At 37.2% G+C, this 12,143-nt stretch overlaps 1 protein-coding gene across 1 annotated transcript in view; it reads left to right on the forward strand.

Annotated features, from left to right (window-relative positions):
- Positions 1-12,130, forward strand: part of cerkl (CERK like autophagy regulator) — a 32,573-nt gene extending 20,443 nt beyond the window's left edge. Inside the window, exons 6-14 of the mRNA XM_028436221.1 lie at positions 1,972-2,102; positions 2,179-2,253; positions 4,040-4,217; positions 4,410-4,475; positions 7,028-7,065; positions 7,147-7,255; positions 7,336-7,432; positions 10,765-10,970; positions 11,489-12,130. Of these exons, the coding sequence (XP_028292022.1) occupies positions 1,972-2,102; positions 2,179-2,253; positions 4,040-4,217; positions 4,410-4,475; positions 7,028-7,065; positions 7,147-7,255; positions 7,336-7,432; positions 10,765-10,970; positions 11,489-11,567 (979 nt within the window). The 3' untranslated portion in view covers positions 11,568-12,130. The remainder of the gene's footprint in view (positions 1-1,971; positions 2,103-2,178; positions 2,254-4,039; positions 4,218-4,409; positions 4,476-7,027; positions 7,066-7,146; positions 7,256-7,335; positions 7,433-10,764; positions 10,971-11,488) is intronic.
- Positions 12,131-12,143: the final 13 nt, after the last annotated feature.

Genomic DNA, 12,143 nt, shown 5'->3' on the forward strand with positions numbered 1-12,143 from the left:
ATAAACACACACTTCAAATTGTTCACTGTAAATCACTTTGTGACATCTGTCTGCGAAAAGCGCTATATAAATAAAGTTTACTTACTTACTTAAAACTATAATTAATTAACTTCCATGCAAATTTACTAGCCTGAACTTTTAACTTCTTTATTTACATCCTGGTTATCAATGCGTCTTTTTCATCTGTTGTTTTCACTTTAAATTTCTATTTATTGCTGTTTCTATTGTTTTTTTTAATATATATATATATATGTTGTGTTGTTTTATGGGATATATCCATCTGTGTTCATTATTGAAAAGAAGGAAATCAAGTAAAGTTAAACATGCTTTCAAATTGACTAAAAGTTGCCAACATAAATATGTAATTTATTTTCTGAATTTGTTGTCAAGCTTTAATATTGTCATTAAAAAAAAAAGAAATTCCCCCATTGAAAAACAATGACATTTTACAAGATGTGTGCGCAACAATTGGAGATGGATGTAAAAACCCATCTTTGTCCCTTTAAAGGCCGTTAAACCCTCGATCCACAAACAGCCATGAATAGAATTAGAGATTTAGAACTACAGGCTATATATACAGCCACCACATTCACAGTATTTTGCTTTAAGATAATTTTTTCATGGATAAATCTACCTTTCTGCGATTGTTCCTACATATACATGAGCTAAAGTCAGAAGTTGTATTGTCTGAGCCTGAAGAAATGCTTTTATTGCTCAGAAGTCATAATCTCCTTAGCAGATTTTTACATTTATACGAAGAATATACTATTGAAAATTAATTTTTACGAGTGCAGTACCCGTAGGAAGTATGTATTGCTATAGAAAAGTGGGAGGTTAAGTAGCTTTTTCATGGATGGTTAAATGAGGTTGTGTTTGAAGGTGGGACGTTTTTAGCCACTGGGAAAAAGCAAAAACAGTAATGCAACAGCATGATATTTGAAAGTGTTTTGAAGGATAAATCTGGTTAGATTTCTGTTTTGAGGACAATTAAAGGGTATGTATGGTTGAATATTGTAATAGATATGAATTTGTTATCCATTGGTGTTAAACACAAACACTGAATATGTTAAAACAAATATGTTAAGTACTTAATAATTGGTTTTAAGACACAAATTAGTAAGGTAGCTAGAGAATGACGGCTGTGATGATTTTATTAGAATGAGAAATTGTTCAGTAATGGTGAGGGTTAGTGTTAGTGTGGGTAATTTAAAGAGCGGACGGTTCCTCGGCTTGCAGCCTCTTGCTTAGTCCTCTGCCTGCCCGTGAGTCTTACGACCCCCCCCCCCCCCACCCCTCGCCGTGTGGTGAGACCGAGAAGGCCCGTCTGACCCAGTCGTCCTCTGCACAGGCCCTGTGGCGTGCAGGCAGGCAGCATGGCTGCTCTGCCTGCACCCTCCTCCAGCTCCACGCCACGGGGCGGCCGTGAAGCACCGTTCCTCGAGTCTCCCTGTCTCAGCAAGCACAAAGCGAAACAGTGTGTTATTGTCTAGCTGCTGCTTGATTGACCAAAGTACATACTTCTTCGCTGCTCTACTCAAAACCAGGAGGTGGGGCATGGGGGTGGGCTCTCGGCTCTGGTGTGCTAGTGGCTACGGCGTGCAGTGATTGGCTCTGGCGCGCACATGACTCTCGTGGCTCCGCTCCGTTGGCGGTGGACAATTTTATGAAATAATTCATGAACAAAGTCATTGCAGTCCAAACAAATCTGACGTTGCACACCATTGAACCAAGCAGCAGCCATGTTGAAACTCTCAGTCTGATCCGGATGTGCAGAGATATTTGAGGAACACACAGACAGAGATTCCTTGCTTTCATAGAGAGATGTTAGCATTAGCAGTATTATATGCACTGTTTTCCAAGCAGGCCTGCTATAGATGTGAAAATATACTTTAGTTTGGCTGCATCTTGTTCAAGGTGAAGCACATTAAAGGATGTTGAAAATTCTCTTGCACATCTTTCTGTTTCTGTCAGGGTGGTGTGTGTTGGTGGTGATGGTTTTGTGGCAGAGCTGTGTCACGCTTTGGTCCTCAGAGCTCAACTGGATGCAAATTCTCCTTTAGACCCAGTGAAGTCACGTCTACCACTGGGAATCATTCCTGCTGGTAATAGAGAGGAAATCCTAATAGTTTCCTGGTATATGTGTAACTGTTTAATGCAGTACGTGTGTCATTCTTACAGGTTCAACAGACGTGATCTCCTGTTCAGTCCATGGCGTCAGGGACCCGGTCACAGCAGCTCTACATATTGTGTTGGGTAGGATTCGATTGGAGGCCCCTCATTGTTTGTCATAGTCGGTCCTTTGGCCACTCATTCACACACCGTGTTCATGTGAATCAGTGTCTTGTCAAAGTCTCTGCCTGATCTGGCTTATTATGAGTTTTTTTCCTCAGAGGTATAGCCTAGAATAGATGATGTAATTGGCTGATGGTCCATCAGGTGCCGTTTTATCACATACCAACCACAGACAGACAGGTGTGAGACAACACTGGAGGGAGAAGCTGGCAGATGTCTAACAGCAGGATCAGTTTCACTCTAAAACATGCTAGCTCCGCCCTATACTCACTTTGCCCATCTCCTCTGAAAGGCTGTGTTACACTGACAATGAGATGATGGGATGGTGTATTATTAAATAAAAGAATGAATCTGTATTTCCAGGTAGAAAAATACATCTTTGCATTAAAATGTTGTTGAAATGTCATTAAATGTAAAATTTACAAAGTAAAATATCTAAGCACAGGGTGCACAACCTTTGATTTATTGAAGATGTGCATTTTCACTTGGTGCAGAAGATTTTCTTCCTGTTTCTATCTGATATCATCCCCTTTTTAATTCATGGGAGTTATTAAGAGAATTAACACTAAACCAGATGTTGTTAAAGTTGCACTGGCCACTAATTTTGTCCCCTGAAATAATTCAGCTGAACGGTGGCAAGCTGCTTTTCCTTCAGCCGTTCAATTTCAATCGTTTTTCCACATTTGCGCAACATGTTATGAAGCAATCTGACCAACTATGACAGCTGATCAGCTTTTCCTAATGAGCCACCAGATTAGTTCACGCATTAGTTTTTTCTTTTTAATTACCCCACAGGGCACCAAGTTAAAAACACAAAACACATTTAAATTAGATATATAAATAAATATAGCAAATGATCTAAATGATCAATAAAAACAATGTTCTATAACTTTATTTTGGTCATCAATACAATATAATTTTGAGACCCACTTAAAAAATCCTCAATAACTATAATTTTAGATCTGGAAATAAATTTAAAAAAATGACTCAACAACCAAAGAAAGATGCTGTAAACAATCATCACTGTGCTTTAGGTTTGATGTCAGTGACACACTGACACTGACCGTCTTTGCTTTAATCCTGCACAACACAGACAGACCAACCCAGTCACAGTAGACCATATGTCCAGGAAATCAGATTCTGTCCAGAGAGACAGACAGTCTGTCTGTCTGATGTACAGACAGACAGACAGGTGGGTGCGATTGACTGGGTTACAGCAGGTATGTGGCCAGATGGCTGTGTGTGTGTGTGTGTGTGTGTGTGTGTGTGTGTGTGTGTGTGTGTGTGTGTGTGTGTGTGTGTGTGTGTGTGTGTGTGTGTGTGTGTGTGTGTTCATCCATCTGAAAACTGATCAAGCAATTTCCTAATGCTACAAATAATAGGATTAGCGAATTTCATTCCAGAGTTTTTTGTTTTTTTTATGTTTATGATGCATTCAAGGAGGGTCGGAAAGTACACGATCGCAAATGCCACATAAGTGTTGATAAAAACAATGTGAGTTGAGAAAAACTATATTGTCCCTTCTGTCCTTTAACTGTTATTTATTTATTTTTTAAATTCTTGGATTAAAAGTTCCTTATGTGTGGAAAATGATGATTCAGCATCAGGGGTATAAATCTGTGTATGTTAAGACGAATGATGAGATCAAATGAACAGTGAGGTGTATAGTTTGAGTGAGATAATTATTTGTGCATTTATTTTAGGTTATTTAATATAGTAAAAAAAACTTTTTTTTTTTTCTCACCAGGTCACCTGCAGCAGGTGGACATGTGCAGCTTCTCGACTCTCGGTCAGTCGGTACATTTTGGTTTTTCCGCCATGTTTGGCTTTGGTGGGCGGAGCTTGGCACTGGCAGAGAAAAAGAGGTGGATGTCATCGTCACGACGACGAGAGTACGCTCTGATAAAGACGCTGGCGAGACTGAGGTGCAAGACATTTTTTTATAAACTCAACAATAACAACATTGATCCAATCGTGTAACTTCTTGCTCTTATACCCACGATGATCTTTTTGTTCCCCAAATGAAATACATATAAAATAATGGCATGTACTGTAGAATGTAGCATTTCATTGTAGATATAGAATGTGAATTTAGGTTCTCGCTCTGTTTCCTTCAGACCAGAGGAGTGCCAGCTGTCTTTTTTGCCTGCAAAGAAATCTAATCCTGGCCAATTTGGACATAAGTAAGAAACACACTTTACACACGCACGCACGCACGCACACACACACACACACACACACGCGCACGCACACGCACACGCACACGCACACACGCACGCACACGCACGCACGCACGCACACGCACACACACACACACACACACACACACACACACAGTGTTGGGTGTAAAGCAGTTACTGTAATGTATTCCTTTTTTCAGTAACGCAGTACTATAATGCATTACTGAAACAAAAATCAGCAATATATTACCTGTTACAATCTCAGTAACAAAAGTTACATGGAGACTTTAATGAATTCCACTGATATTCAAGTAAAACCAAAAAAATAAGACAAAAAGTGTTGACAACGCCGCAGTAAATTCTACCCATTTCTGTGGTGTAGAAGAAGAAACTCTACATTGTGATATACTATCCATTTGGCTATGCTCAGTTCCTAAGTTTTTTTTTTTATTCAGGCATACATTTATTGTTTAAGTTATACAAACTTTTATTTGGTATATAGCCTTTTTTGGCTCTAAGGTCTAACATCTTATTTCAATAACATTAAAAATGTATTTACAGTTACATTTTACATTTCCATTCATTTGCAATGCCTATGTTTAGGCATTGCTTTGCAAATGTTGTACATTTTTAAGCATTGATTATGTGTTTACATTGTTAAATAATAATATGTTAAGGAAAAGACAAGTGTTTTGTGGTGTCACATTTGTAGACATTAATCTAAAATGGTAACAGTGTAATAGGATTAGTGTTTTAAAATGGCTACACATAACTTAAATATGCGATTAGCTAAAAGTAACATGAAGTCGTGCAACTCAGTTACATTTTGGAGCTGGTAATATTGTAATACAAATATTGTTTTGCCTGTAACTAGTAATATATAATGTATTATAATTTTAGAGTAACTTGCCCAACACTGCACACACACACGCGCACACACACGCACACACACACGCACACCAACACACACATAAATCTAAGCCTAAGCCTACTAAGGTCATACTAAGGACAGATTCCCGAGATGATTTCATTCAAAGAATCAGAATCAGAATCAGAATCAGAATCAGAATCATCTTTATTCGCCAAGTGTATGTTGTACACACGAGGAATTTGACTCGGTCAACTGTGCTCTCTCCAATAGTGAAAACAATTCAATAATAAACAATCAACTAGAAAAGATGATAATAAGTATAAACATAAGTATAAATATAAACAGTAGTTAGACTAGAATGTGCAAACTCGATAAAATAACAAGATAATAATAATAATAATAATATAAAAATAAATAAATAAATAAAAAATAAAAATAAAAAAAAATAAGATAAAAAGAAGGAAAATAATAGAAAAGAAAGATAATAATAATAAAAGTAACATAGTTCAATAGGCACACTGTAAATTCATCCTTATTTTTTCCATTTTCAGCTTCCATTAACTCAGAACTTCATCACATAGGAAACTGAAATTTTGGCAAGTAATAGAGCTCCACTTACTTTCTCGGAATATACAACAAACAAGGATATACGACAAACTTTTTTCCAATTTTGAGGGACTGGCATGTCCACCTGATAGGATGTATAGCAGGTCTTTTTCTCCACTTTGAGAAAGTAAGTGGAGCTGTAATATTGTATCAAATTTTAGTTTCCAGTGTGGTGTATATTTTGAGTTATTGGAAGCTGACAATGGAAGAAGAAAAAAAAGGACACAAAAATCGTCACATACACACCTCACTAAATTGTCCATATCTGAATATTTACAGTGTATCAGTTGAATTATTAAAGGCGCAGTTTGTAATTTTCAAATCCCTCCCTCCCCGCTGCTCTCTTGTCCTGTCTCTAAACATTCCAAAGTCCCTCCCTCAGAGGAGCTAACAAGCTAACATTAGCCTGACAGCAACATCACAGTAATATAACATGCACTGTTAAAAGTACATTACTGCAGCGCTTCTCTCTCTCAATGTGCACACACCAACCTAGCAGCAGCAGCAGCGAAACAACGCAGTGTCACTCACAGCAGCCCACACGGAGCTCGCACATGAACAAACAACAAATGCACTACAGCGTTCTAGTGTAACAATCATATCAAACATAATGTAAATCAAGCAGCAGTAATTACCTTTCAAGCAGAAAAGTCACCAATTCCATCTTCTACTCCTCCAGACCATACACTGTAAAAAAAAAAAAAAGACAGCGCTCCAGCCACCAGAAAGGGGTGGGGACTGTGAGCAACACCTGTCAGATAGTCCATCAAACACAATCCTGGCTCTGATTGTTTTTTTTTTGCTCGGTCGCGGTGCTTTCTGGCAATCTGCTAAAAGCTGCAGGAAGAGCAGGGGAGACTCAATGAGTCTGTTTTTTTCTAGTTTCATGTAAGGCTGTCCTTACATAGTGACAGCTTTAGCAAATATGAAAAAAAGTCACTTTTGTAAGAGTTACGGACTGCACCTTTAAGGAACAGTTTGTAAAAAAAAAAATCTGAAATTTTTTGGACTGAAGTGTGTGAGGTGCATTTTTTTCTTTTGAGCTTCAAACCATGGAAATTGATGTGTGTTTTCTCAGAGACCAGGACCAGGACAGGGACCAGGATGGAGGCTCAGGTCAGTTACCCTCTGTGTATTGAAGTAGAAGAGAATCGGTCTGGATGTGATTCAAGCTTCAATCTCTTATCGATGCTGAAGGGATTGAAGAAACATGGACCACCAAGCAGGGACTTTACCTGAGCATCAGCATTATGTCCATCCCATGTCTCAGTCCACATGCACCCAGAGGACTGGCTCCCAACACCAGGTACGGTGCATTGTCTTTGAACGCACCACACTGCATAATGTCCTCTGCTGACGGTGCGCTGCACTTCCTGTTTGTGATAGTTCAGCCAATGGCAGCGCGTCACTGATTGCAGTAGGAAACACAACCAGGTCAGAGTTCATCAAACACCTGAAGAGATACAACAGCTCGAGTGGACAGGTGAGAGTTGCACATTTAATAACACTTAGCATTATAATGGCAAAGTCACTATACATTGTTAAAGATTGAGGGATTTAATCTGAAGGACTCATCAAAGCGATCAGCAGACACCTCTGAAGAAGACTGGCAGTTGACAGTCAAAACATGTCAGGAGATCAAAGTATTTTTCCTGAAAATAAGTCAACAAGAAGTCAAAACACACTTACTGGAGTTATAAAATATTATTTTTGAAAACGTTCCATTAAAAAAAAACAATAAAGCAGCTTTAATGCACATTTGAATGAAGACTTAACCCAAATAAAGTGTTCAGCTGAATATAAAAAATATGTTATTTTGAATTAAGATTATTTGATCAAGATGTAGGCTAAAGAAAAGATGATTTTAATATTCTATTTCTGTGGAATTTTCATAGAAATTAATTAATTAACAATAAGTAATAAAAATATTTGGAAACTGAAGTTAGCATTTTTGTTATTTTTATTTAATATATTTTAAACTTTCATTTGCTCTAACCTTTATCATTTTCTGTACTATAATATTGCTTTGACCCTCCACTAATTGAGCAGTTCTTCCGCAGAGGTCCGGAAAGTCTGACTTTACCACCACTGGTTTCCAGCTAACACATTAAATGTGTGTATTTGATGTATCATATGTCTCTGTGTCAATATTGGATAACCTTGCATATAAAACAGACGCGTAAACACCCTCGTAGATCAAGCAGTTTAAGAAGCAACAGACCATTCTGGATCCTAGATGGAACTTTCTAGAATGACTGACCTGAACATCTTAAAGCTCCTCCATCCCTCAGAAAAGCCTAAAAAAGTATTCAGGGACTAGATTAGCCTGGTTGATCCTTGGCGGCCGCACACTAACCCACTTACTAAATATACTGACAGCGTGCCACTCACTGTCCTGCAGAGTAAACAGGCTGTTTACGCACTGACCTACTTCCTGTTCGCCTTCGAGCTCACGCCGCAACGGCAAACAGGGCGACACAGGTCGTGTTCGTAACTATGGTGATGGGAGTCCCACGTAGACTGCCATTCTCACCTGTTTACACCTGCTGCAAACATCTGGACTGGTTCTTCAAAAGGTTACATCCTGATCCTACTCGTGAAGCCCAAATGTCACAGAATGAGAAAGACACGGTGGGACGAACATCTAACTCAGGCTCACACTCATGACTGAATATTGTGGATCAACGGATCATTTTAATTGTCAGTAGATTCATTTTCACATCCACCTTGTGTGCATGACGTCAACAGAAACCCAGACATCCCAGTCCTATAACGTGAAACGTGTGGACAGAAGAAGGGTGAAGAAGAGCAACACACTCGAGCCCGGTGGTCTGCAACCTGCGGTTCTTGAGCCTCATGTGGCTCTTTGACTCTTATGCAATGGCTCCCTGTAGCTTTAAAAATACTAATGAAATAATGAGTTTTTTTTTTTTTTTACAGAGGCTATTAATGATTAATGACAAATAAAATCAAGATAAAACAATTTGTCAACCTAAAATAAATCACGTCGTGCAACGACTCAGTCACCTTCCTACTTTTACTCCTGCAACATCTACAGACCATCAACTTTCCTGCACCTGTGGCTAACCTTAAGTTTGAAATCCCTGGTAAAATAACTAAACCAAAGAAAAAAAAACTAAACCAACAAAAACACTATTCTGGAAGAAAATAGAGACTTTAATTGTGTGGGAACAGATTAATTTAACCTCCAATGTGCCAGTTCAATATGCATGCTTTATGTGTGGCAAGAAATGAGCAATTAGCGTGTGTTGACCACATGATCATGCGTTATCAAATTCAAGTTACTTTTTGAAGCCTTTCAAATACATGAACCAAAAAAAAACAATATTCTTTATATAACATTGTGTTCACGTAAACTGTAAGAATTTGAAGATGCAAGATACTGTTTTATTTCTTAATGTCAATTTATTTTATTTTAAACATGTTTTTAAGTTGCCATTTACATGATCAATATAAATCAATTCAAATGAAATCAAACATTGTTCTCTATCATTGTAACTGTATAGAATTTAATACACTGTATTGTTTTCATTGAGAAGGTATTTTTTTTCGGCTGTTGTCCATCAAATGACTTGGTCGTAACTAACTGTTGTTTAATTCAGAATAGAGAGCAATGTGTATAATATAAATACCATTGCAGTAGTTGAGTTGTGTGACATTTGAAAATAAATAAGTTATAGACTATTTGTTTAACTTAAAAAACATTAGGCTAAGCTAAGCAACTCATTGTTGCCTAGTAACGAACATTAGAAAATGTACAATTAGAAATGGCTAATATTTACCTTTGTAGAATTTAACATTGAGACTTATATTTATGTTCATAGTTGAATATAAATCCACAAATTAAAAGCATGTTAACGCTAATAAATGAACAAAGACTTTAGACAACAGTTAGTGACAGTCCGACTGTCTGCTAGTCTCTGGTGCCCCCTGTTGGAGGATAATGGCACTACCACAGAAAAAACATGATTATTGATTTGAGCAACCAACTTTTTTTCCCCCCTTCTTTTTTCCTCATTATTTGACCCCGTAAAAGGAGCAAAATGTTTTAAAATTTATTTTTTATAATTTGGTTATTGCTGACAAAGAACTGTGTGTTTGTCACCAGTTCTCTTTGTTATTTTAAATAAGCAAGTACAGCAAAGTAGCCAACATACAAATCCAACTTTATTATGAGTGAGAGACAGCAGTGTTACCATAGTGAGAAGATCAAAGGAAATAGAGTAATAAATGTAGTAAGCCGTGGATTAGCACAGGGGTTTTCAACCTTGGGGTTGGGACCCCATGTGGGATCACATGAAATGTCTAGTAAATGATAAAAAATAAATGTATTTTTGCTTTTTTTTTTTTTTTTTTTAATGGTTATTCTTTTACAAATTAAAACAGCTGTATATTCTATACTTTCACACTTTGTCAAATATAAATCTAGTTAATAATAATGATTAAAAAAAAATACAGCATTAAAACATTGTTACTAATACTGTTAACAAAAAGTTGTTGATTTATTTCATTCAATACATTAAAAAATAAATGTCTTTCTCCTTCATATTGAAAAAAAAAAAGAAAAAATCTAAAGGAGCAGAAAGAAGTAAAACTTATATCTGCCCCCTCCATAAAAACTTTAATTGCATTAAATACAAAATGTATTACTTTGAAAAACTAATTTTAGGAAGAAATCCAGAAATTCTTGATATCAAATAAGGTTGGGAACCAAACACTGGATTAGCATGTGAAGTTAACCTCTGTGATTTATATTCCATATGTCATCCAAATACATTTTATGTTTCTCCTCAGTTGAACTTCTCCTTTGTGGAGGCCCATGATGTCTCAGCAGTGAGGGTTGGTCCTCTATCACAGGTCGGCTGCTCAAAGGAGGAGAGTGAGGAAGAGGAGGAGGAGGGCGGGTCCAGGACGGCTCCCATCATCCAATCACAGGGAGCTTTCTTCCCATGGAACATTGATGGAGAGCTGGTGGAGATCGCCAACGAAGTTCTCATCAAGTGAGTCAGTAGAAGGGAAGCAGTGCACACACCCTGCCTGGACCACTGGGACAACTTACAATCACACACTATATGACACACGCATGATTATTATTATTGCAGGGGCGTAAAGAGTACTGATATATCCTACTCAAGTAGAAGTACTGGTACTTGATTAAAATTATACTTAGGTACAAGTACAGGTAAGTCATACATAGAATACTTAAGTACAAGTAAAAGGTTTACGTTAATTTTTGGTTTCCTTGCATACAGTAAACAACTTATGTCACGAAATCTTGCACATTTAGAACATAATTTATTTTCCATAAAATGTACAATTCTTTTAAAATAAAATAACACCAATTGAATTGAATTCAAAATAAAAAAAATTAAATCTCAGGTTGAAATAACCTCCATGCAATGCTGTTCTGGCGCCGTGCACAACGTTTAATCTGATTGGTCGGCTATGATGTGATGCGTTTGATTGTTGCTGTCATTTCATTTTTTTTCATTCATTTTCCTTTTCATGCTGCATTCAGGGTCCACCCGAGACTCATCACTTTGTATGGGGAGGAGGTGGATGAGGTTGAGTCTACCGCATCCTGCAGCTGTATCTGAGTCGCCGTGGAAACCATCATGACCCACCGGGCTGACTTCATGAAAGCTTTACTTGGGAAACTATTAATCATGCTTTATTAGCCTCAGTGTAATTTATTACACAGAAACATTGCCTGATGCACATTTTTTTTTTTTTAATATACATTATTGTTTACATTTCACGATCATTACCAAATGCTTTGTGAGGAATATAATGCCTTAAAAGGCATTCACCTCTTAATGTGTTTACTCCATTACCATTACAATGGACAAATTATATTAATCTTCATTTTTTTCTACATTTTTAAATCAAGAGATTCTAATAATATGATAAACCCCAGCATCACCAATCATCTATTTATCCATGCTCGAAGGTGTGATACGTATATAATTAGACAGAATGTGACTGTGAAGCAACATGTTACACATGCAATGGCTTTTTTTGTGTGTGTATGTTTTCATATTTGTCGTAACTAATTAATTAATTTAAATACAGTACTTTTTTAATCATGCATATTTAAAACAAAATCATGTAGAATGATCTTTTTAGTGGCAGGAAATGCAGTCAGCTGTCACTCACTATTTCTAGGACATGAC

The sequence above is a fragment of the Gouania willdenowi genome, chromosome 21 (assembly GCF_900634775.1).
Source record: "Gouania willdenowi chromosome 21, fGouWil2.1, whole genome shotgun sequence".
Classification (NCBI taxonomy): Eukaryota; Metazoa; Chordata; class Actinopteri; order Blenniiformes; family Gobiesocidae; genus Gouania; species Gouania willdenowi.